Source organism: Astatotilapia calliptera, chromosome 2, assembly GCF_964374335.1.
Source record: "Astatotilapia calliptera chromosome 2, fAstCal68.1, whole genome shotgun sequence".
Taxonomy (NCBI): Eukaryota; Metazoa; Chordata; class Actinopteri; order Cichliformes; family Cichlidae; genus Astatotilapia; species Astatotilapia calliptera.
In genome coordinates, this window is record NC_137423.1 from 34,987,730 (window position 1) to 35,014,362 (window position 26,633).

At 39.2% G+C, this 26,633-nt stretch overlaps 1 protein-coding gene across 3 annotated transcripts; it reads left to right on the plus strand.

Annotated features, from left to right (window-relative positions):
* The first annotated feature begins 311 nt into the window (after window positions 1–311).
* arhgef6 (Rac/Cdc42 guanine nucleotide exchange factor (GEF) 6) lies at window positions 312–26,545 on the plus strand. Of its 3 annotated transcripts, XM_026145098.2 has the most exons (22): window positions 312–688; window positions 1,752–1,835; window positions 3,526–3,610; window positions 6,841–6,956; window positions 7,745–7,949; window positions 9,116–9,168; window positions 9,547–9,641; window positions 9,802–9,897; window positions 11,463–11,585; window positions 13,749–13,887; window positions 14,167–14,226; window positions 16,244–16,390; window positions 17,281–17,367; window positions 17,819–17,900; window positions 19,263–19,378; window positions 19,555–19,734; window positions 21,885–21,905; window positions 23,545–23,638; window positions 23,927–24,013; window positions 24,133–24,232; window positions 24,493–24,547; window positions 25,042–26,545. In XM_026145098.2, exons 1-22 carry the CDS (start codon window positions 524–526, stop codon window positions 25,162–25,164), a joined length of 2,313 nt encoding a protein of 770 aa, XP_026000883.1. In that variant the 5' UTR covers window positions 312–523; the 3' UTR covers window positions 25,165–26,545. The 3 variants fall into 3 exon arrangements, with proteins under 3 accessions (XP_026000883.1, XP_026000892.1, XP_026000901.1); XM_026145107.2 differs by lacking the exon at window positions 21,885–21,905; XM_026145116.2 differs by lacking the exons at window positions 21,885–21,905; window positions 23,927–24,013; window positions 24,133–24,232; window positions 24,493–24,547; window positions 25,042–26,545 and having other exon boundaries at window positions 23,491–23,617.
* Window positions 26,546–26,633: the final 88 nt, after the last annotated feature.

Genomic DNA, 26,633 nt, shown 5'->3' on the forward strand with positions numbered 1-26,633 from the left:
ACATGATTAAACTTTTTTTTTTCTTTTTTTTTAGCCAAGACACTCATTATCTGCAAATATCACATTTTCCCCCATATAAGGCTTCCTGTGGCAGATGACCCATTTTCCATATTTGAAAAAAATTTGACCCAATTATGTTGAAGTTATTACTCTTTATTATATTAGACTTAAATAGTTGCCTCTTCTGAGTTATCAGTATGCAATTTGCATATATCGGTTTTCTGAGCCTTGCAGCATTTCAGTATGTAATATGATTGCCCTCTACTAGCATGTGCTACTTTGCAGAGGGGGAAGACGGGAAAAAAAAACTATTGTTGAGGTGCCTATTTGCCAGTAGGGGTGATCATCAGTTTTGCGTGTAGAAACAGCGTCGTCGTTCCCCCTCCGCCTCTTTTTTTTTTTTTTTTAACTTCTAGCAGAAGTGCGGATGTGAGTTGCATATTGATACGGAACAGGACGCCAGCTTTTTTCTTTTTTAAATTAAAAGCAATGCAGGCTTAGGCAATGGTCATTTCGTGGAGCTATGAATCCAGAGGAGCAGACTGTAACGTGGTTGATATCATTAGGAGTGCTTAGCTCGCCTAAAAAGAACATAGCGGATCCGGAGGAGTTTTTGAAAACCTCGCTCAAGGATGGAGTCGTCCTGTGCAAGCTCTCGGAGCGCCTCGTACCTGGCTTCACTCCCAAGGTGAGTTATTGATTTAAGCTAACTCGAGTCAACAAATGCCAAAAGATCCGTCGACGGTGAAAAGAAGGGAGGGGTTTGATTAAAGTGATACCGACGAGAACTTCTCCCTCCAGCAGGCCTTTGCGATTTTGTAGCTCACTGAACTCGAACCATGAAGTTTGAACAGCCGCCTGTGACCGTTTTGTGCGATAGGTGTCGCCTCAAAAACGACAACAACAGTTAGAGAGTTTCAGACTTGTGAATACACGATATGGTTTCCTGTGAAGCGACAGAAATGTTCCGCATTCTTGAGAGGTGCGAGTCAGTGTGGACACCCACCAAAACAGGGCAAATTGAGTAGCAAGTGTGCGCTAAACATTGCACATAGGCCGTACTGTCCAGAACAAACGGAGAGGTTCGCCACACTGTTTGTGTCCTTTTTTAAAGGTGATAAATTTTATCACAACTTGTGTTCACTGTTATAGATGGCAAAGTTGATAGTGATAAATAACAGTTGCAAAGACAGTTCGTCACTTCCTCCTGAGCGGCTGCTCTTCCCGGTGCGACCTCCCCTTTGAAGAAAAAAAAAAAGAAAAGAAAAAAAAGCGCAAAGCGGCGACAACGCGAGCCCGAAACAAAATCGGAAGTAGTAACTTCTCCTTTGAATGGCAGACCGATCACCCTAGTTTTACATACATTCTCTGTGGCAGTACTACATTGGTCTCACGGGAACTGTTAGAAGTTTGCTTAAAAAATTACAAACGTCAGCTTTTTTTTCGTCGGTGGGGATTTTATTTTGAAACTGTAAAATGAGCGGAAGTTGCTTGAGTAAGGCTATTTTGACGGCGGTTTTGTGGTGGTAATGGTTATATATGCATGAAGGAGACGCAGGAAGAATCTACAGTTATTTTCTTAACTTTAGGTTGCCACAGTCGGATTGCGGCATCTCTCTTACTTACTGCGGGGCTCAGTGTGTACCGAAGTGATTTGTAGCTTTGGCCTTGAGCGTTTGATAAGTGTGTCAGATGCCTCTTTGACATACTAAGCCGAGGTATGTGTTTATATATTTATTTCGTGTACTCAGTATTGCCAGGACCCGAGAACTGAAGCAGACTGCATTTCCAACATCAAGGAGTTTTTAAAAGGATGCTCGTCCTTGAAAGTGGAGGTAAGTTATCTCAATGTGTGGTCTGTCAAGTTTTATATTCAGAGGCATGTTTTGTTGAAATACACTGAGCTCACTCTGCCGTTATCTCCTGTCTACTGCAAGATGTGAACACACTCTTGCTTGTGTTGTGATCTGCTTACCCTGCTGGCATATGCTTTCCCCTCACGTCCATGTGGAGTGAGACATATAAACAGACATGCTGTCACTCACTCCCACTAATCAGTCAGGAAGTGAAGTGCTGGCCCGCATGACTTCACTGTCTGTTTTCAAACTGGTACAACTTAGTTTTGAACAGCATTTACTTCCTTGTTAATAAATTTTCTCCTGCATGCACTCGTGACTTAATGGTTAGTTTTGCTGCAGGTCAAAAATCCCCAAAGCAGTGCTGTTTCGCTCAGTGCATTCCCTAATATTGAAAAGTGGTGTATCTTTTCCAGATGTTGGGAGGTTACTCTGTCTCTGTACCAGCCTGTTTGTTACCACCACACTGGACGTTAATGTCTCTTCCAGCTTTAAAAATAATATTTTTTGGTATTGAATTACAACGCTTGGTTTCTTTAAAATGGCCAATTGAGTCAGCAAGGCTGGCTGACTGCAAAGTCAAGTGGTTCAGTAGGTCTGCCCAGCTGGCTTGTTATGTCTGGGAGGTCCCCTTTGCTTTTATCCACCAACTGTGCCCTAGCCCATAATTAGACCTTTTGCAGCCAGCCAGTAGCTCATGGGCAGAAGTTTTTGGAGAGGCGCTATTAAATGTAGCAGCCAGGGGATGTCTGTGTGGCATTATGGCAAACCTCGCCCATCCTTTGGTCAGTGATGTGATCATGTTAAGAGGACTTTTCATCCCTTTTTGCTATAGCTGATAATGCCTGTTTGTCCTGTGACTGGAGAAAGCAGTAATTCTGCTTTCACTTCTGCTCCGAGATGCAGAAAGAGGAAGCATCAATTACTGTTGGGGCTCTCCAATATTTGTTCTGTGTTATTAACTCTACGTGAAGATTTATTTGCTCTGATTTTTACGCTCATAAATACATTTTCACTGAAACTACTGACCCCTGCCAAAACTTTTGTGAATGCTGGCAACAGTTATCGTGATGACCAACGGTTTGTTTTGCTTTTGGTGATGTAAAGCCAGTATTTGTAAAGGTAATGTTATGTTTTTTCCTTATCTTTTTTTCAACTTGTAGCGCAAGTCTTGTTAGTTACATCGACCCTAAGGCTCGTCCCACATTAAGCGATGTAATGATCACACTTAAAGATGTTGTACACGACTCATGATGCAGGTTATACTACTCAAACACTATATTTAAGATGTTTTATTTAAAATGTGAAACCTTATCCACTGGAGGAAAGAAGATAGCTGCCTGAGACTGACCGAGCAGCAGTGTGCGAGTGAGCATCTGTGTGTGCCTGCAACGCTGCCTGTTTTATTACAAACCGCTAAGACACAGAATATGGGTCATACTCAACATGTCAGTTTTTGTCTGTCTTGTTAGAGGCTTATTCAAATCCCTGTGTGCATTTCATTATGTGTGTCTCTTTCCATTGTTTGTGCAATAACCTGGAGTGAGTGTCTCTGTCTCTCTAGCTGTGGATGTATGCACTAAAAAAGCATTCCTACTCAGATCTATTTAATCAGAGGGGGAAGGGGAAGAAAAGATCTAATTTTGACCTTTTGAAATTTTCCATCCAGGTGTTTGAACCAGAGTGGTTATACACTGGTGACAATTTTGGCAAGGTCCTAAATACTTTGCTGGCAGTCAACTTTGCAACACAAGGTAAGAATTTACCTTCTTTCTGATCTTGAATGCTGGAGATTGTTAATGTTTCATCCTCACTGACAGCAGAAAAGGGCCATTAGTCTACATAAATTCTTCTAATGTTATGAAAAGAAAGAATTGGATGCTTTTTCGGTACACTCTATTGTCACTTGATTTAAATAATTCCTATAATAATGGAGCTGAGATAATGAAGCGAAAGCACGTGTAGCTTTATGTGAAAAGTAGTCCGGTAAGATGTCATGTCTTGTATATGTGTCCTGATGAGACTGGTGTTCTTCTGCCTTAATTTACCAGTTGTATCCACGGAGCCCTTCGATATCATGATTGGTTGTAGTATAGGTGGGCAGCTGGCGTGACAGTTTGTGTTTGTGTCACGCTGTGTGCCATATTTACTCATGTGAATCCTTGGCCTAATACACCCCCCCAAAAAACACCCTGCTCTCTTTTTTTCTGTTTTCTTATGTAACTGAGTACTGTAGTGTTGCTTTCAGACACACATGCATCCCTTCCTCAAATGCATTTCTTCAGTAAGGACACAGCACAAAGTAGTGCGCATTGCAGCATTCCTACAGCAATTTGGGGCTAATTACTTTACTCAAGAGTCCCTGTTTGGGGCGACTGACGAGTTAATAACAATCTCGCTTCAGTATCCGGCTAACAGCTGTCGGAGAACCTTAGAATTATTCAGTCAGCAACTTTTAGAACAAGTCTGCCACCTCTGTATGCTTTGTTACACATGTCATTGAGAACATGCATGTGTTAATGTCCAGTCTTTTTTTGTTTTGTTTTGTTTTTATAGTAATGCGTCTGAACTGATACACTTAAATACAGTTAACACAACTGCACCATCATCAAGTTTTGGGCCATTTCCTTCAACTTCATTTGGCTTATTTGATTTTGTTCTCTGTGAATTGATGTGAATTTGCTGTCTGTAATTTGTTATATCAAGTTATTCAGCATAGTGGTTTGAGGACATACATACATACATAGTGATGAAAAAATTGTTCACTCGAGAAAGCCACTTTCTTTTCTCCATTGTGTTACAAAGATGTTTTTCTACTTAAGTCGTTCCCTTTACTTCTCAGCGCCAACAGCTTGAGGACATGTTGTGTCCTATTCAGCTTTTTCCAGTCCCCAAAGACCCTCAACCTTATTCTCAGCTACAGTTTGATGATTGTTCAGGACAGAGGCATTCAGCCTGCACTAGCTCGATTATTTTGTCAGTTAGTTCATGAACAAAGTCAGTACATTGTGCTGCTAATTTGCTGCCCTGTGATGTAAATGCATTTTTTTTACCGTTAAGTTTTGGACTCATTGTGGCTTCACTGTGGTCCATCGAGAACGCTGTTCCACGCAGTCATGAATGTTGCAAAAACAAGGTGGTTTAAGGATATGAAGGTTTTCTGAAATCATTTATTTTCTGATACTTTCAGACGAGGTAATTTTACATCAGTTGTTGCAAAGTATCTTTTGGCAAAAAAATACAAATTTTGAGGCGATCCTTGATTTCATAGTTGACATTAGGTTCAAAAAGTGGTCATGTGGGGATTATAACCACCTAAGGCAGATGTTACTTGGACATCATCGTTGTTCCCAGTGATGAAGCGATGCCGGAATAGAGCAGAGGCTCCTGGCCCAACTTCACCTACTTCCGCGGTGCAGAAAAGATCATACATGCTGAACAGGTTGAAGCTTGAGCAGTACTTGTTGTGTCAAGAACAACTTTTTTTGTGTGGCTGACTCTTTTAGGCTTTTGGCCTTGATCACATTATTGTTCACCTGGAAAAATCAGATGCTTTGTTCATTTCTCGTGACCATCCCCAACCCCTACCTTCCTTTGGTGGAATATTAACACTTTCAAGGAGTTTCTTTTTGGACGACCAGAGTCTTGAATGCACTTAAACAAAAGCAGGATGCATGCCACTGTGTAAAATGTGGAACAGAAGCGTCTCTCAGTGCTCAGATGTAATTGATATGCAAATGTTTTACAGGCTAGCAATGCCCAGCAGCTGTTCTTCCATCCTTGTATTTGAGCTTGACTTGAAGTTGATTATTTAGTTGATATTGAATACAAGTGGTCCTCTGTATTATTGCTTTATGTCCTCTTCTGAGGTCAGCTCCTGTCGTTTGTGTTCCTGCGCCCAGAGTTTGTGTTTGTTTAGATTAACTGCTTTGAATATTGTATGCATACTGAAGTAACAGTGGCAGCCACAGAGCTTAGCTGACAGACGGGCTTGTTAGGCTTCTCTGTGTGTGACGAGTGGCATGCAGACTCCATGAGCCCCACCTGCCACTGCCTTCAGTGCCATTTTCCTCATATTTCTTAGGCTTTAGTGTGTGGCACCCGGACATATTTGCATATGGAAAATAATAGTGAATCGGTAGCCTTTTCCCTTCAAAAGATGTTATGCAGTTTACGTAAAAAGCGTCACATTTTCTTCCTGCTAGTGAAAGTGCACTTAAGCGCTCGCCAGTTTTATAGCCTCAAAGCTGAACTCTTTATTTGATCTGAATTTGAGGTTACAAAGGCTAAATAGTCCCCTCACTTTATTTTCCATTCTTCTCTGATTTTTTTCCTAAAGGATTAGATGGTGGATTTGGCTAGCATCCAGTTGGCATTTGATAGGCAGTCTTCAGTAAGTGTTTCTGCTTGTTAGCTTAGAAGAGGTTTGCAGTACCACCATGTGTCACTTTTCAAGTCAATACTGACAACAAAATTGATACCTCGGTCAGCCCATTTCTAGAGCTGCAGTCATGCTGTGGGACAACTGGCAGCTACTGACCCTAAATCACAGTTCCTCTGCTGCAGTGGCTCAGCGATGACAGCCTAGAGGGGTTCGGTGTCAGCAACATAAACTTGAGCTTGATTTTCTCTTCAAGCAGACATATTTGCTGGACTGAATGCCCACTTGGATATACGTACATTTGTTTTTGGTTTTTTTTTAAGTTGCTTTGTGATTTTTCAGCTGCTTGATCTTTTTTTGGAACAGTGTGTCAGTTTTGGCTAAATCACATTATTCTGTGAGAAACTCTAAATTTGTGGACCGTGTGCGTTCAATGTCCTGGGGCTGCACAAAGCGATGGGCCACGCTCTTGAATTATCATCAGGCTGACAGCCCATGGAAGTATGTGTACCTGCATGAACTGTGTGCACGAGAGAGTCATAATTTTAAACATAAAGGTAACTGACGTATGAGGCTTTGTATTTCCTGTGTGTGTGCTTGTAGATTGTGCTGCTGAGAGATGTCCTCAGTCCGGTACCCCCTCTCCTAGTCAGGCGTCTTCACACACGCTGTCTTCTGCCAAATCCAAAGGCTCTCTGCGGAGACAATCCAAATCAGTGGTACAGTCTCACTTTTTTTTTTGTTATTTAAACAAATATATTGTTTGCAGCTCATATAGTGGATGTTTAGCACAGATGACTGCACCCATCATACTAAAGAAATAATTACATAAAGCGAGAAAATAAAGATGTGTGGAAAATTCATTATACATTTACTTTACATGTAGCTAATTGTCCGTTTGTTTTGCATTATTTAGTTAGGTGGTTACTTTAAAAAGTATTAGTAGTATTCTCATTGTCCATTTCTCTGCCCACATTTGTGGTTGGATTGTACTATTACCTCCTGGCGAAATAACCTCCTGCCAGACACAGTCACAGTCAGCAAGCGTGTTATGTATCAAGCGCATCTTGACCAGTCAGTCGCAGAGGAGGGGTGTGGGGACAGGCACACTCATAAAGGTATTTGAAGGCTTGTAACTGGTTTAAACTAACTGCAAGCAACATCGCTACATCGGCGTATGAGTTTAGTCAGAGTGTATATTTTTATTAATGCCTACCATGAAGTGTAGATGAATCATTGTATTGGCAGATGTACTTGATTCATTCTGTGGCTGTGTGGCTGGGTCCTTGGCTGCTAATGGTACAATTTTAACAATAATCACAAAACGCAGAAATATAAAATTAGAGCCGTAGATTTCTTGATTAAATTTTTTAAGACAAATTTTGAAATAACAACTGAATTGTTTGAAAACAAACCAGCCATTTGTCAGGTACCTGAAACGTATAATCGAAACCTGCTGATGCATTTGGATGTCTTGCTTTCGGGCTGTGACGACCTTTCTCAACAGGAAATGTCTGAGAACGGTGGAGGTGGGCAGCTGATGGTAAAGGCTCGCTTCAACTTCAAGCAGAACAATGAGGATGAGCTGTCATTCAATAAAGGTGAAGTGATCCTTGTGACACGCCAGGAGGAGGGAGGATGGTGGGAGGGCACGCTCAACGGCAAAACGGGCTGGTTTCCAAGTAACTACGTCCGGGAGATCAAACCCTGTGGTGAGTTTCGCTGCTCTGTCTGGACCGTGAAATTACTTTTTCCAGAGATGTAGCCGTATAATGGTGTTATGAGTTTGTTATTTTGGGACAAAATGCAAAAATGAAATTTTTCTTGGTTTCTGTAATTTGCATTTAGTGCTGTGTTACACTTCCTTGCTGTAGACAGCTGTCACCTTCTTTTTCGTTGCCAGTCATCCCATTCTGCTAAACTTTTTTTTTTCTTTCAAGGTTAGCCTTAACATTTACTTAGACTCAAGATAAATTGATTCATATGTTAACTATCAGAACATTTTACACAAATATCTTGTGCTAAAATAATAACGAGAAATGAAATGTTATATCCAAAAGATCAACCGTTTCACCATATTCTTCTGCAAACGCACTTTTCTGGCCATTCAGCACTATAGTGCAGGAAGAGAAGTTGAGATTATGACCATATTTGGCATATCTGAAAGTGTCCTGATGGTATTGTATTGGCATTGTTATTTTTCTTTTTTCAGAAACACTGTGATAGAATAGCGCAGTTACACAAAAGCTGACAATATATACCACAAAGTATTTGATATGATTTGCAACTGGTCTGCATTGGTGCATCATATCTTTATTCTCTTCCCCCTCCTGCCCCCCCCCCCCCCCCCCTTTCTTAAATAGATAACTATCATATCTGATATCATATCTCACAGTACAATAATATTGAATGGGTGCATTGTTGTATTTTGTCATGTTTCTCAGGTCTTTGTCTGAATTTCTACGAACATTATTGCTAAGGATTGTCTTATTGCATTGGAGTCACACTGGGTTAAATATGTACACTTGGGTTTTAAGGGGTATTTATTATTTTCTTCTTTTTTTGGGTTGTATGGAAGCCCCAAACGCAATTTCATTGTTCTTGACAATGACAATAAAATAAATACTATACTATACTATACATCTTAGAATAAATATGGAAATACGAGGGGGAAAAATCTGTCTTGGAAGTTAGACAAAGAGGTTGTAGTTTATGTATTTAAGTATTTAATGGCAACTTCTTTTTTTTAATAGGACATATATAATTATTTCCCCCTTCTTCCCCTCAAAATATATAAATGCATTTAATATCTTTTTTGATGGTTATAATCAAGTAATTCTATGAAGCTTAAAAATCCTTATTGCTTTTCTCTCTATAGAAAAACCATTGTCACCTAAAGGAACTCAGCTGACTAAGAACTACTACAGTGTGGTAAGTAGGAGCTATGCAGGACAATGAGTTCGTTTTCTTTGTAAGACTTTGGTTAAAAGGTATTTTATGCAGAGCTTATCTTAATATTTGGGAATAGTAAATGTTGTATCTTAGATGTTTAATGGAGTTAAAGTCAGAATGTACATTTTCTTGGTGCTGACGGATGTTAATCATTGATCGAAAGTGATTTACTTCACCAGAATAAATTAAGATCTGGAAGGTTATGGGATTCAGCTTCAACTTTGTGCGTTTTTTTTGAATACTGCCAGTCAGACTTTCTTTAGGTTTTAGTTTGTTTAGTTTTTTAATATTTGTGTCATTGATTTCGTTTGTGTGTGTGAGATGTTAAATATTCTGCTCACTGTGCTGCTTCTCCAGGTGGTACAGGACATCTTAGAACACGAGCGAGAGTTTCTCAAAGAATTACAAACAGTGTTGAACTGTTACCTACGACCCCTTCAATCCAGTGACAAGTAAGGGCAATAAAACAGCAGATGTGACAGGATTATGATAGGATAAAAAGCTGCATGCATTTATTACAACTGTGCTTAATGTGAGAAATGTTTACATGTGTGCCAGTATTTTTGAATTTGTCGAAATTGCAGTGAATTCTAAAAAAACTTCTGTGTTTAGGCTCAGCAGTGCAGACAGTGCCACCTTGTGTGGAAATCTGGAGGATATCAATAGCTTCCAGCAGGGACTTTGTTTGGCTTTGGAGGAATGTACTAAGTAAGTAATTCTGGATGCAGATGTGTGAAAAAGTCTTTCATTGGTTACATTTAACTACTTTTACACCACTCTTAGTAAAGAGCAACATTTGGACCACAATGGACCCTACTCCTGTGATTGCTCTGTAAAACATAGCGAAACACATCTGTAAAACATTACTAGTTAAAAGTTTCATCTCATTCCTTACGCTGCACAAACATACTTGATAATATTTTTGCAATCACTTCCTTCCTCCCAGACATCTCTTCCTATTTCTTTCTTTCTGGTACAAATATCATCTTGAAACAACACATATTTGAAAAATTCCTTTTGATTTGTTTATGCACTGGTGGTGAAGAAGTTTTAGAGCCGCATAGATTGTGCAGTCCAAACACCTCTGAAATATTTCTAATGAAATAAGTTGGGCTTAATGCTTTAATCTTATATTTACAGACTTAAACCACCTCTAATTTGTTTATAATTTACTGCAAAAACGGAAGATAGAGGTGGTGATACACTGAAATGTGGAAAGTAGTCTTTAGGAATAGTTCTCCAGGCTTCTTGGAGGAGATTCGAGGCTCTTCTTTGGATGTTGCTCTATAAAGAGGACAGAAAAGATGACAGCTGGCGATGCATTTGGGGTAATGCTCAAGGAATGAAGCTAAACCATGGCCGAGCGTCCGCCATGATTTACATATGGCTCTGGACACTCACTGTTGTGTCTTTCCTTTGTAAATAAGGACAATTTCAACCAAAAATTTCAAATTTGGATTCCTTCAGACCTGTTGTCACTGATTTTCAGTTCAGTTCTTGTGGAATTTGGTATACCTCAGACTTTTCTGCTCTTTTCCCTTTCTTAAAAATTGCTTCTTGATAGCCACTCTTCTCAACTGAAGGTCCAGGTGTATCTCCCAGATGTTGTCAGGTCTTTGTCTGATTTTTTCCCGTTTCTTAAGGACATGGTTTTCAGATTGAGTTCATGTTCTGTAGATGTTTGCGTGTGGGGTTTTTTTGTTTTTGTTTGTTTTGTTTTTTAAACACTTTTGTCATTCAAAAGTACAGTTTCCTCTAATTTCATAAGGACACACTGTACACTATGCTGAGATATACCAAGTTTTCAGCTAATACTGTAGCTCTTTGGGTATTGCCCTGTTGTTGTAAAAATGCTATTTTATGTGTATCAACTCCATCATCTTTGGTATTTTTCATAGATTCAGCAAGAAACTAGAACAAGTGAAGTGTGCTTGCGACAGGCTGCTAGTCGATAAAATAGCATTTTAACTTGTTATTTACCAACCTGTCTGTGTCGTAGAGACGATGCTGGTTCAGTCCTTGAGTTAGTTGCCTCTGAGTGAAAAAACAGCCAGTGTCCAAAGAAACACTGTGACATAATTTCTGAAAGCCTGGAGAGCTATCGCTAAAATTAAACAAAATTAGGGAAAAAACAGATGCTCGCTTCTTTTATTTTATTTATTGTGCCATCTTTTGTTTCTGTGTCTTTCTTTTCTTTAACAACGATCCTGCTTTCCCCCCCCCCCCGCTCTTTTCACCTCTCTGACTTTGGCTCTGTTTCTCTGACTTTGCAGGGTCCCAGAGGGACAGCAGCGAGTGGCGGCCTGCTATCTAAACCTAATGTGTCAGATCAAGGCTTTGTACCTGGCTTACTGTTCCAGCCACCCTTCAGCTGTCTGCATCCTCACCGACCACAGGTCAGCCCCCCTGCACACAAAACACCAGAGTCAGCCATGTAGAGACATGCCAGAGAGAAGTCTCGCCTTTTAATTTCAAAGCGAAAAGAAACCAGTGGTGAAGATTTGTAACCAATCCTCTCCAATGATTGAATTTTGATTATTTTAGCTAAACATTGTTTTGCATTTTTAATAAATGTTAGTGGCATTCCTTAGACAATAATATATCCCATGAAACCCCTTTTAAAAAGCCAAAAGTTGACCTAAAGCTGAATGAAATACTTTCCTGGGGAAAACTAAACAAATTTCTGCAGGTGACAGTTGTTTTTATTTCTTTTGCCTTTTTTCTTTAAGTACTGCATAGTTTGACATCTCCAAGGCCCAGCAAATTATGTAGTTTTTGCAGTCAAAGAAGGGAATATCCTAGGTTTAATATAATCTGTCATTGTTTGGATATGAATGCTGTGCTGTCTTAAACTGACCTTTGAAGTGCACTCTAAAGTTGAAGTTTGATACAGTAAAGCTCCTTCACCTCTTTTTTTCCATATGGGTTAATATGATATGGGAGAAAATAATATGTGGTTTGTTTATGTTTAATTTCTGGGGGCACTGCGCACCATTTTAATGATCTCATGCCGTTTTACTTTGAGCCACAAGGTGTCAGTAAAGGTAAAGAAGTGTTTGTGTCAAACGTGCGTGTTGTCTCCTGATGTTTCTGGGAGTTCAGTTGCTACAAAAATTCATTATTCTTATTGAGTAAGGGCTTCTCTTATGTGTATAGTAATAATAATGAAAGTTCCATGATGCAGTTTAAACAGTACCGCCTTGGGTAATGTTAAGGCGTCTAGTCTATTTCTGCACTGCGAGCTGAAGATTAAGTTGAATTACACACAGGAAGTCAACTGTTGACAGGATACTGTGTATAGCGTTGTGGTTATGGGGACAGGCGCACAGAGCGCTTTTCACAGTAAGCACATTTGCATTTCAGTTGCAGGAGCCTTTTTTGTCACATTCTCATTTACCCTTTTGTACCAGTTAGTGCTGCTGCAGATTTATGTTTTGGATCGTGGAAACTCATGAATGACGATCTCTTCAAACCACGTTTGAAGCGATCATGTTGCAGCTAACGACGTAGATTTGCACCAAACCAATGTTGACCTGATTTGCACTGTCTGTGAAATATTTGACCATCAAAGATGGTGCATGTGAAAATCTCACATGCACCACAAATGTGATACACTTGGGTTACTGTTTTTCCGCAGTGCGATCGGCTCGCTTTGCTGTAACAAATAAAGGGCAGTGTGCGGTAATATGTTGTTACTTTTGATTTCATCAATATACCATCACAAAACATGAACATAATACAAATATTACATTTTTAAAAAAAAATCTAAATATATGATGACTACCACAGCTCAAAAAATTGTAGCATATAGAAACCTGTTACCAGGCAAAAATATAGCTTAACTTTTATTTATATTTATTTCTTTATTTCTCTATTTAAGGAAACAGGAAGAGGTGCTGTTGTCCGAGGTTGTCGTTTGCATTTCCAATCGAGTTGCTGATCTCGTTAACAACCGAATAGCGTGACAATTAATATACTCAAAGCTTATCACATGGTGTTGTTTTATGAGGATACTCCTATTGTTTCTCAGCAGTGTTTCCACTGTTTAGTGTAGATTTCTGAACTCTGTCGAGTCATTTGTCACTTTAATGAAACATGGATGTATTTGTGTTAAAATGACTAATTCTTTGAGCTTTTCTGCACACTTTGTTTCATTTTACTGGTGGGACAGTTCTATGAAAGTGAGAGCTTTTGATAATGTGGTTAATGTGTGTTGTATATGGTAACGTTGTGTTATTAAAAATACAAAATTTCACTCCTACGTTTTGCAGTTCAGCACAGCAAGAAATACATGGTTATGTTATAATTTTAAAGCCTATCTTACAATTTATAATATAGTAAAAATGAAGGTTTATATAATAATTTATAAATACCTGGCTTACAGCTTGCATGCAATCTAGACTCAAAAACTTGTGATTTTTCTTGTTACCCGTAATCTTTGATTTTTCGTCCCCCCCCCCCCCCCCCCCCCCCGTACTTCATCCCTGGACACACTCCCCCCCCCCCCCCCCCCCCCAAATAAAATATTGTCTATAAATTGTGTGTGTGTGTTTTCTTAGTGAGGAACTTGAGAAGTTCATGGAGAGTCATGGAGCAAGTACTGGAGGAGTCATGACCCTGACCACCAGCCTCAGTAAGCCCTTCATGAGGCTTGAAAAATACCCTACCCTGCTACAGGAGCTAGAGAGACATGTGGAGGTAAAGGAGAGAGCATAGACATATAAAAAGCATACTGAAATTATATACAAGTATAAATACAATATTTTTTTACTGTTTTATTCACTTGCTTTACTTACAGAAGCTAAACTACCATTAAAGTTACACTATGTATTTTCATAAATTAAACAACTTGCATTAAATGATTTTTTTCAGTCCTTGAATTCCCTTTGTGTTGCACAGTATACCTGTATGTGCTCTTGTATTCCTTTAGGATAAAGACTGTTATGTTTAAACCTGTAATGTTCATTTGCACCGCAGGAAGCCCACCCTGACTACACTGACATTGTAAAGGCAACAGCGGCGTTTAGGAGCCTTTTGGTAAGTCAGAAGGATCGAAGTGAACTTGCAGAGGAAGCCTGGATAATGTCATGACAGACTTTGAAGCTCCTGGATTTCCTCCTTACAGGACCGTGCTACCTTACCACCCTTACTATCCAAAAAAATACATTTTGCATAAAATTAATAATATGGATTATATTTATTAAAATGTCATTTTTTCCCAGAATAATAATCTTGAATAGTAATTAATTGTCATCAATACATCAATACTTAACATTTAACAGCACATTGCACATACATTGCACATCAACTATTTAAGTCAATCATAGTATGTTTTAGTGAAATTAATGTACTGTAGGATTTATGAGTACATTTTCAACCTTTTTAGTCATTATAAAGCACTCATTAATCCTTTAGTGTGGCGGTCCCCAACCTTTTTTGCGCCACGGACCGGTTTATGTCTGACAATATTTTCACGGACCGGCCTTTAAGGTGTCGCGGATAAATACAACAAAATAAAACCAGTACCGGTAGCAAAAAATTATTTTATTCATAACACACGGGAAAAGACCCAGGAAAACCAAGTTAACGATAAAAACGATAAAAAACCCTGAAAACCATAAATTTAACACCCGAGCCTCAACCTGGTACCAAACGACTCACGGACCGTTACCAGTCTGTGGCCCAGGGGTTGGGACCACTGCTTAAGTGTGCTAGTGTTAATAGTGCCCAGCAGTAGTAATTATAGTGAGGTCTTGCCTGCACGTTATTCGCCAATTTAGGTTTCGCTAAGGCAGTTAATGACAAATGCATAAATCTGCAGTTTTTTCAAGGTGTAATCCATTTACTAAGAATAGCTGAATAATTGGTGAAGTCATTTCAGTAGCTGTGTGCTTCAGCGTCGGATCTTGGTGTAAAGAGTAGGCAGTTTTATAAAATAATGAAAACTGTATTCTGAGTTAAAAAAGCTCGATACAGTTATTTGGAAACTAACACTTGTGGTTTCTTTTGAACAAAAACAGATCAGCTGCAGATAATAGGGAGTGACTGCTTATGTTACAGTGCAATCTTCTGTAATGAGGCTTATACAAAGTAAAGCTTATTATCCTTACATATTGTTATTAAACAGGACTTGGATGGTAACTGAGGGAAAATGGTTACTAGTTGTAGAAAATGGTGATGCATAAAAGCCATTGTGCTGCTAATACGCACGCTAATAAGGAACTAGTTAATGGTGGAAATGACGCTCTTGGTAAATAATGTTATCACGCTTTCAATTTCGTGTTTACATGTTTTCATTTCATTCAACAGTGTAGTTTAGCACAATTCCTCATAATCAAACAGAGCTCTGATAGGGGGGAAAAAACCAGAAACAATGCAGTGATCCTTTTTTTCTGCTTTAAGTTGAGTGATCGTATTGTTCCTAAGGTGGGTGGGAACTGAAATGCCATCTTAAAAGAGCTGGATTAGAAACGAGCAACCGCACTATACCTGAGCGAACGCCACCCTGAGACACAAATTCCCCGGTATTGCTTTGACTTCCTCATAAGAGCAGATAAAGTGACTCACTCGTTTCTTCTACACAGGAAACTGGGGAAACAAAAAAAGGCATCACTTATCACTCTCCGTTGTAATTTGCAAGTCTGACGTTTCTTTGTGTGTTTTGAGTGTGGTTAGGATCTCTGGTACTTTAGAAATGCTATGCTAATTTACAGTGCTCTTTAAAAAAACAAACAAAAAAAACCCTAATTTTTGATTGACGTGCAGTGGAAAGTGATAATGTTGCATTGTCACTTTTTTCTGCTTGAAGAGGGAGAACCCCTGCACAGCACCTGAAAAATGTACTACTTTATGTTGCATGCTAGTTTTTATGCCTTTTGCGTACATGGCAATGGTTACATTTTCAAAGCCATATCCACAGGGGGGAGAGATTATCCTGTTGCTTGTTACTCAGTAGTAATAAAAGGCAAGAAAAAAGGGTCCAGAAAAATATCAGATTTATTTTCACCAGCATGTTGCATAGTTTTGTAATCTTGTGTGTGCTTGTGTGCTTAAGACACAGTGCCAGGATCTGCGGAAGCGCAAGAACCTGGAGCTGCAGATCTTGTCAGAACCTGTGCGGGGCTGGGAGGGAGAAAGCATGAAGAGTCTTGGTCAAGTGGCCTACACGTCCCTGGTCCATGTGAGAAATGGCTGCAGTGAGGTGAGAGATATGAGGTTTTCCTAAATGAGAAAAAGCTCATTCAGCCAAACTATAGTGGAACTGCTGCAATAATACAAAATACAAAATATCCTTTTGTCAGTTTAGAATATGTGTACAATCAGAGGTTTGGTAGTATTTTCCCATTTCTGAAAGCCAGTCCTTGTGGCATTTAAGAAAAATCATATCAGTTAATTAATTAAGCTGCCTGGCTCCTTTACAGCTCTCTCATAACAACAAATAGTTGTTGTTAATTAAAAGATAATTTATCTGTAGTACATTTTTCTCTTTTCCTGTTGAGATCCAGCAGTGTAGCAATCTTTAAAACAAACTAAGTTTCTAGTTTTCAGGAACTGTAGGTGCGGAAATCTGTTCCCCTTTGTTGCTAAATTATTACCCCCCTCAAGTATGAGAACTGAAACCTAAGTAGGCCATAGGCAGACCCAAAAGCCGTCTCCTCTTTCATGTGTGGTTTCTGTGTAGGGGTCGATTCGTAGTCCGTGGTTGGAAGAAAGCCCAAGATACACATTTGGATTCACCCTCCCCTTTTTTTTTTTTTAATCACTGCCAACCGCTTTCCAACCAGCATAACAATTACCATATTTGTTTCATAGCTCATTTGAATTTCCATTCATATAACAAGCAAGTGTTTTCCCAAACTGGCCTGCTGCAACCAGAGCTAAAATATGCTCACTTTTTTTTGTCACATTAGGAGGGAAACCTGAAACGGCTTGCTTCTTGCAAAGAAGTGCAATGAATCACTTTGGTTTACCTTGAATAACTCAAGAAAAAGAACACCAAAAAAAACATAACCGATCAATGTTGTTGTTGAAAATGCATTTTCCAACCTTCACAATAGGTTTGCAAAAATAATTACTGTGTCTCTCTTTTAGGAAAAAGAGGAGCGTTACCTTATGCTTTTCCCGAATGTGTTAGTAATGCTGTCTGCCAGTCCCCGGATGAGTGGCTTTATTTATCAGGTATGTCGTTTACCTCCCATCTAGAGAAACGCTTTGAAAACGCGCACAAACTTGTGGCTGATTTAGTGTTTAGTCAAACTTAATGTATTCAGTCAGCTGCAAACAGCAGCCTATGCAATAAATAAATAGAGTATTAAATATAAATCCTAAATATGCACAGTTTTCCTTTTTCATTCTATTCCATCAGTTGTGGAAACACTGTCTAAAGCATGAAGTAGATACTATCTTAGAATAAATTGAAGAAAGATTTGAAGTTGCTCAGTTTCAAAATTTTCTTTATATATACATGTTACATATGTGTTTCATTAAACGTCAGTTGTCCCTAATGTTATCCAGTCCTGATTTTCCTTGATTAACCTTTTTTTTTTTCTGGTCACGACATACACAGTACTGCATCTTTTAGTTTGTTTACACTTGAGTGTTCCTCTCTCTTTGGTTTTCCTCCATTCAGGGAAGACTGCCTCTAACAGGTACCACAGTAACGAGGCACGCGGAAGAAGGAGACATTTCCCACTTTGCCTTTGACATCACAGGTTTGCATCTAAAATCCAACCAGCCATCCCTCCATTTCCTTCCACTTATCCTGTTTTGAAATCTCAAATTTTAGGACAAAAATAAAGAGAAAAAAAAGATTTGAGAGGACAGTGATATTGTTCTTACATAATAATAAACTATTTGACCAACCAATTCATTGAATTGTTTAACATTTAACATTTGAAGTGATTCAGGAAAACACTTTTCCTCTGTAAAGTATTCATGCTTTCATTAGTTCATTGTATTTGTACAAAGCAGGGTTTTTGTCCGTGTGACAAAAAATTAGCCCAATGGTGAAGTCAGTCTGGCCTCCTTTAAAAAAAAGCCATACATCCAAAGCTGGAATGCATCCATCCATCCATTATTCCACTCTTCTTTTTCTTTTTCTTTTTTAAAGAAAGCTGTTTTCTGTATAACGATGTGAAATGTTATAAATGTGATTGTTTGTAAATGTGAAACCTCATATTTTCAGTGGCTTGACTTCCAATATTAGAACCATAAGGTTTTTCAAAACATGCTTTGATTATTGCTAAAATATAAAGTATGGGTGGTACTGCTCTGGCTGTGACATACGTTGGTCTCATGAATCGTACAGTTGTGGTCAGAAGTTTACATACACTCATCATGGACGTGAATGTCATGGTAATTTGGGGCATTAGATGATTTCTGTGAATTGTTCTTTATCCTGGGTGGAATGATTATTTAGCATAAACCTTTAATTACTTTAAAAGAAAGAATAATTGTACAATTTTTAATTTATTTTAGATTTTCTCCAATCCGAACAGGGGCAAAAATATACATACACCCCTACTAATATTTGGTTAAATGTCCTTTACCAAGTTTCTCAGTGCACCTTGATGCTACCACCACCATGCTTGACAGTTGGTAACTACAGTTGGTACATACCTCTTATCATTGTGGCCGAATAATGCAATCGTTTTCCCATCATACCATAAAACTTTGATCCAGAAGACATTTGGCTTGTTCATGTGGGTAGCAGTGGAAATTGTAGTCGCTGCCCAGAAAAAACGTCGGTTTTTCCAGGCAGCGGTTTCTTTTCTAGGTTGGCACCCTTTCAGTCCATGGCGATATAAAGAGTTCCCTGTTCATGGCAGGCCTGAGCATTGGTGGTTCCTGGGCTGTTCCTGAAGACCCCACCTGAGACTGACAGTCTGGGTCTTTCTCCCGACCTTGGCGACTTTGTAAATCAGCAGTTCTCCTTAGAGCTTCACTGAGTCACTTAACCTTTCTCATTGTTCTGAGGACATTCATGCCCATCATGAGTCTATGTAAACGCTGTATGTAACACCTGTGATGGAAAGCAGCTCTTCATTTATTGCGTGTTGTCTTATTTGCTGCAGGAAGCATGATTGAACGCATTACAGTGTTCTGCAGCAGTGCCCAGGAGTTACAGGAATGGCTAGAGCACCTTCAACCTTTTACCAAAGGCGGAAGCCCTGCCAGCACCATTTCAAAGGTTAGGACAGAGACAGACACACGTATACATAAATTCAAAACAGTACCAAAAGTGAATCCTACACAGTTCCCAGGTGTGAAAACCAAAAAGTGACAAACGGCAGACTCATGTTTCACCACACATGCACAGTAATTCTCAAGTATTTGCTTTGCTTCCTTTTGTCTGGTTCAATGCAGAACGCAGATGGTAAACCAGTGAGCATGATCAGCGCCACCACTCACCCACATCACCAGGGCAGCTTCAGCAGCGTCAGTCGTGGCCCCCTGGAACCACCAAAGATTAGCAAGCCCTGGTCTCTCAGCTGTCTGCGGCCCGCACCTCCCCTCAAACCTTCAGCTGCTCTGGGCTACAAAGAGGTAGAAAGTTGCACAAACAAGCCCACACCAGTCTCTTAGTATCAGTCATTCGATACATTGCCAGAAAACTGTACCAATAGCAGAAGTCCCCTTCCTCTGCTTGCCCACCGCTGTATCCGTGTTTGTTGGTAACTTGTCAAGTCTTACAGTGATGTGTTTTAGCTTAAGCCTTCCATTACATCACGCACTAAATGCTAATGAAATTCGAGCCATAAAAACTAGACACGTAATAAATATTAAAAAACAAATAAAGCACACGAACTTTAAATAAACTAAATATAAACATACGAGAGAGCTCAGTAGTCTCCATTTTTGTCTGGTATGTTACATTTTTCAGATGTACAAACTAAAATTGAAGCACAAAGTAGAGGTGTGCGTGTATGAGTTATGGTCCATGTTTGTAAGTTAACTTTCATTTTATGAAAAATTCCTACAATTAATAGGACGGAGAAAATGTGTGAAATCCTCGCTTTACTGTGCACTTCACCGGATGCTGTTTTTGGAGGCACTGGGTTCACTTCAGTTAGTTTTAAAAGACATAGAGTATTATCTTGACTTAGAGTTATAGATTCATTCATTTATTTATTATTTTACTAGTAAAGCATCATATGGGTTAAATCAAAGCATCCTGTCCTCCACTCTAGTGTCAGCACTAATTATGGCTCAAATAAGATAAGATAAGATAAGATAAGATAACCTTTATTAGTCCCACACGTGGGAAATTTGTTTTGTCACAGCAGGAAGTGGACAGTGCAAAAGTTATGACGCAAAAATTAGAATACAATAAGAATAAATACAGTACACAGCTGTACAGAATAGAATAAAATAATATACTATATACAGTGGAATAAAATAGAATAAAAATATACAATAAGATAAAAATAGAATACGAATGCTATATACAACTGAGTAAAAATACAACGATGCCAGAAAATGTCACCGGACACAGGAAGTACTGAGGTGTTGCAATACTAAAGTGTTCCAAACAGCTGCTTCTTTGTTCTCATTCAACTAGTTAACATATACACATCTGTTATTTGGGAATTTAGCTCTGTTTTTTTAATTTTTTTTATTATTAATTTAAAATTGATGGACCAGAAGAGATGTGGGACTCTCTTCTGAATTGAGACTCCTACTAAGATTATTGCAATTGGATAAAGTAGTTGATCGGTCTTATCTGAATACTACTTTTTGTGAGACATAGTGAACTTATATTTTGGTAATATGTTGTTCTAAATAATCATTTAGTGGTTATAGACTGATACCATTAATCGAAGGAACTGTGGTATTGCTATGCAGTAACTCACATTAATGCTGTTCATCAGCGCAACAAAATATGGTTTGGAGCGTACAGCTTAAAGGTATGTGGTCACAGGCTCTGAAAATGTGGTAATGGCTGTGACATTAACAGTGCAGGGTGTGAGTTAGCTAAAGTGGCCTTTCAAAGGCAAGCAGCGAGCATCATTTTAGCTTTAGTTGCAAGAAGGGGAACAAAATTGAAACTACTGAAATTGTTCCTGAAATATGGGCAGTCAAGGTGTTGTTCTGAGGAAATATTTTCCAGTAATGGCAGCAAGGTCACCAAGGGTGCCTGGCATTTAAGAATGATGACTGCATCAGTGGTTATGAGCTACTTGTCTATGAGCGATGTGATGTTTACGGTGTGGTCTTATGTGGGTGGTGTACGCTTTTCACAAAAGTATCAAGTCAGCAGTTTTAAAAGTTTCAGTTAGACTTGACTCTGGTAATGTGTTGAATAGATATCAGTGTATCACATGTGATATCTGCAAACTAACATGTGTCTTGTTTAATAGCTTGTATTTTAAATATGTGTTTATGCCTTCTTGACAACAAACTTGAAGACGGGAGCAAGCAGCATGCTTGCAGCCATCTGGGTCTATTTATCTTATAGAGATTGCATGCACATGTCCTGAATGCATTGCTGGCTTTCTGTCAGTTTTCTCTTTTCTTTATACGTCTCTCTTTATACGAAACCAAAATCACCCTATTCTGCACAGACGAAGAATAGGTGAATGGCAGACGGGTTTTTAAAAATGTTCATCGTTAACTCTCACTAGCGCATCCTCCTCTCATTGTATTTTTCATGCACATTTTCCCCTTTCTCTCTTTCTCCATTCTGCCTTCTGTAGAGGATGTCTTATATCATGAAGGTAAGGTTAGACCTCACTGTGTTTCTATTCTCTGTGTGTGGGAGGATGTGGGCTCAGAAAGGTGGGATGGGGTTGCCTGTGTGTGTGTGTGTGTGTGTGTGTGTGTGTGTGTGTGTGTGTGTGTGTGTGTGTGTGTGTGTGTGTGTTATCTCCAGTGTTGAGCTAGCATGTCATTGCTCTCTCTGCATCACCCCTCTCTTGCTATCATCTGTTAGTTTCCTGTTTCTGTGGTGCCGCAAACCTGCTATTTGTCTTCTAGTCGTCATGTACGGCATCAGCTATCTTTTGAAATCCTTCTCTGAAGGAGCAATAGAAGAAAATTGTACTAGGGAAGCTATTTTTGGACTTGTAGGCACAGAGCATATTGAGTTCTACAGTCATTCAGCCATGAATATGTTTCCACATTTAAATTATCAGCAGACTAAGTATGCTTTTATGGCTTAGATGACATCCCACTTCACTGAAGTTCAATTTCATTTAATGGAAAACCTGGTGGAAGGAAACTATGTTCTTCATGCATAATGATATAGTGTTTTTTTGTTTTTGATCCAGACAGGTGCACAAGTTTAAACACCAACTTCTAAATGAGCGGAAAAGCTCAGCTTAGTCAGTCAGATCAAGCAGTTGTTTAACACGTTAGCCAAAATAGCTTCTTATACATATACTTCATAACCTTTTACGTGTGAGGTCATTCTGCGCTTGAGTAATTGCCGAGTTGCTAATGGAACAGCACCTGAATCTACCTTTCCTTCAACTTTGGGAAATGACTTCCCCGCACACAAAACCAATATAGGGAAACAACCTTTACACCGTGCACCTGCATTATTGTAAGTCCTGTGGCCTCTTCAGTGGTTTCAAAAGACAGGTGGTGACAATCAGGAGTCACTCCGTCCTCCTGATTCTTATGAGAAAATCGTTTCAGCGAAGTTTAGGGATGTCCCATGAATCAACTGTTTCCAGTTGCGTGTTCGACCAACTTTTCAGTTCCAGCCAAGGACACGGGGCAAATGACATCATAAGATGTTCTCAAGTCATTTTGCAGCACCTGTATGTAATGGTACAAGTACATCACCCTCACCGTGACTTAGGAATCGTTTTTAACACGTTAATTAGTCATCAAAGCGCAACTTTTCATGTGTTTAGTGAAACCATCATTTTGACCCCAAAGTCAGCAGCTCATAAAACCACATGGTTTAAATCATTTAGATAAGATCCTTTCTCATGGTTTTCTAATTGATGCAGACCACAGATAAAGCTTTTATATTGAAAGTATTTTTCTTCTGCCTTTGCTGCAGTGGGATGTGGGTAAAGATGTAGATTAAAAAAAAGGTGATGAAATAAGTCATAGTATTTATTATTTTTTTTGTAAAACTCTGGTAGGCAAGGTACATATTAACACAGATCACTGGCTAATTTGGTCTTGGTCATCATTACATGCTTGCTGCTGTGTTTGTTGATGGACTTCTGTGTGTGGTGTATGTGTGTTTACTGATGTTTATTCACATGGGATGCACATCCCTTTAAGCTTGCATTCTGGTTGGTTTGGACCACTGGCTTTCAGAAGTGTGTTGCTCTGTGTGTGTAGGAGGAGGGATTTTGTGTACAGAGATGTACTTAGTTTATTGTCGACCACCTCCAGGATACCAGCAAGAGCCCACGGCCTATGAGGTTCTTGCCAGGAAATAGGAGGAAAGAGCGCAAGACCTCTGATGATGACATTCACATGAGAAAAAGTAAGTGTCTTGCTTTATATTAGGGAATGGGAGGTGTAAAGCATTGCTCAAAACAAGCTTTTAAACAAGAAGTTATGTTCTTTTAATGATGTTGCTCAGAAATAATGTAACATATATGGTTTAGAAATCACTAGAGCAGACTTGGGGCTTCTGCAGCGCTGCTTTATCTTAAAATGAACAATGAAGAAGAGCACACACAGAACAAACCTCTTACCTTACACCTCTAATGTCATTTGCATTCATTTCAGCAGAGTGCTGTGTAATAATGGCAATCTCTGGTTTTTACAGGTACAGTTGCTCTAGAGGAGGATGCTCAGATTCTGAGGGTAATTGAGGCATATTGCACGGGAGCCAGCCTGCATCAGAGCACCACGGGTGTGTATTTGCAGAATGATGTGGATGAATTGCGTCTGTAGTGCCTTTTTAGAGTTATGCTCTAATGATTTTAGCTTTATCATTATTTTGTGTGTGTGTGTGTGTGTGTGTTTATACAGCGGTACGGAAAGAGTGTGTTCCTCAGGTGCTCCTGCCAGAGGAAGAGAAGATCATTGTGGAGGAAATGAAGAGCAACGGGCAGACGGTTATTGAGGAAAAGTAAGAATAGTATTACTTAGTACTCTTTTTATGTGTATTCAGATGTACTTTTTTTTGCAGATAGATTCAGAGTTTTGATGTTAATCCCATTTAACCTGTTGAGATGCTGTCTATCAACCGTATATGTGTGGGTATAGATGTACATACATATGTGTTTGAAGTGCAAAATAATTAGCTTTCTTTGAGATGGAGAGGGTGTTTAAAGCGTGCATATCATATCTTGAAGTATGACACAAACACTATACTACCCTTTTTTTCAGGAGTCTGGTTGATGCCGTGTACGCTTTAAAGGATGAGGTTCATGAGCTTAAAAAGGTGAGTGAGATTGGAGATCACTAATGCAAGAATGTAGGTTGTCTAGGGGAAGCAGTCACTCTGTTTCCTTTCCTGATTGCTTTTCTCTTTTGTGTATCAGATTGAGTTTGTTTGGTCATTTGGACATATATATAATCAGTCACTTTCAGCGTTTAATTCTGGTAATGAAATCATTTCGTTTTTTCCAACTGAAGTTCTGCTCCATGTGTGGGGAGGTGGGGCTTTTACGCATACATGGTGAAACCGAGAGCAGACGAGATGAAAGAAATGAGTGCAAACACTCAAGCACGAAGGAGACTCTCATGTTCAAAAATTGACTGCTCGCTATTTAGACGTATATCCTCAATAAAATATTGAAAGGTTTGGTGTTTTGGGGTGGTGTTTGGCAGTGAGTAAGAAGTGAACTGAATTGAAATGTCCTCAAAAATTGTGAAACGCATGCTTGAAAGGCTCTGATATATCTTAACTTTGTTATTTTACACAATGTGTGGCAGGAGAATAAGTGGATGAAGCAGTTTCTGGAGGAGGAGCAGAAGTCTCGCAAGGAGCTTGAGAGACTTGTACGTAAACTGGCTAAGCAGAAGAACGATTGTGGCTGGGATGACGGCGCCCACTGAGCACAACCATCCAATCATCAGCATTCGTTTGTGGCTGTGCATGTATGTGTCAACATTTCTGCAACAACGCTTGCGGGGGGGCAGAAAGCGTCACACGTGTGTGTGTGTGTGTGTGTGCACGTGCGTGCACGAGTGTGTATTTGTGTATCTATGTTGTGTTATCACATTTCAATCACACAGAGCAGGACTTGGACTTGCTCTCAGGGGTTCTGGAGCTCGATTTCTTTCTTCCTGACCTAGACGAGACTGTACACGTGCTTCTTTCTGAAGCAGCTCAGCTGAACCAAGATGAAACAAGCAATCCCCCCCCCCCCCCCCCCCCCCCCCCCCCTTGGTGACTGGCACTGTGAACACTCCCCAGCAAATGGAAGAATTTCAGACAAGGACAGAGAGAGTTTGCCACCATTTCTTTTGCTTCATTTGGAAATAGAAAAGGAGTATGAAGCCATTAATTTTAATGGGTGTTCTCTTGCATGCACCTCTGTTATCACGGGGACTGATTTTATTCTTTTCACTTTGTCATTGTTGTATTTTATTTGGCGTAAGGGTCCCTATGGGGAAAATAGTTTTTTTTTTTTTTTTTTTTTTTTTTTTTTTGGGGGGGGGGAGAATCTCTCTTTTGTATGTGTGATTTGTTTTTTGTGTGTGTATTATTCTAGACATTCGCATTACACATTTCCAGGCTGCTTTTTAGGCAAACAATCAGGTTAGCTCATCTTCGTAATCTTAGTTTTAAAATGGAGCCCGTCATCGTTTATTTAAAAACTGCATGAATGTACATGTATCAGTGTGAATTCTGCATCACAAATGTGATAATCGAGAAATTCAGATATATAGTCCAAAGCTATCAGGGATGCAGCTGCATATTAAAATAGAAAAGATCTTACTATGTATCTTTTATTATACAAGAGTACACAAATAATAACAAAGATGTTACCCTTACTCTTCGTACTGAAATATATCCAAGAATCCTTTTAACATATAAATTGCATAGCTATTTATTGTTCACCCAAGCATTTCATTGTGGTGTTGGCTTTTTAGATATTGTTCTGCTGCCTTTATGTCTGTCTTTGAATAAACTACACTGATATGTACAGGCAGGAAAAAAAAAATCCCCCGGCTTTAAGCTGAGGGAAAATAAATTTTTTTTTGTATCACATAGGAGGAAAGATTACTTTCGTAAAAGAGCACGCCTTGAGAATTTAGATGTTTTTGTTTTGCAGCTTCTATGGTATCCTTGTGGGTTCCTGTTGAGCTGATGGAGAGAGGAAATGGAGACAATTTGTCGGTGTAGAGTAAAGCTCAGCTATTTGTTGGGTTTTTTTGTTTTTTTTTAAGTGCCTCCTGAAGGGGTGAATAAACTAAATATTGCATAGTGAAATATCATGGGTGGTGTGCTGTAATAAATGGCTCAAGCTCTTAGTGTGTCTAAAAAGAAAACAGCCTCTTGAGGACTCTCAACGGTACAT

What these genes read in the sequence shown, in the direction of transcription:
- arhgef6 (XM_026145098.2), top strand. Translation starts at nt 524, where the DNA reads ATGAATCCAGAGGAGCAGACTGTAACGTGGTTGATATCATTAGGAGTG. An exon ending in CGGCGTTTAGGAGCCTTTTG is followed by an intron (nt 14,227 to 16,243) that starts GTAAGTCAGAAG and finishes TGTGTGCTTAAG; the next exon opens with ACACAGTGCCAGGATCTGCG. An exon ending in TGAGAAATGGCTGCAGTGAG is followed by an intron (nt 16,391 to 17,280) that starts GTGAGAGATATG and finishes TCTCTCTTTTAG; the next exon opens with GAAAAAGAGGAGCGTTACCT.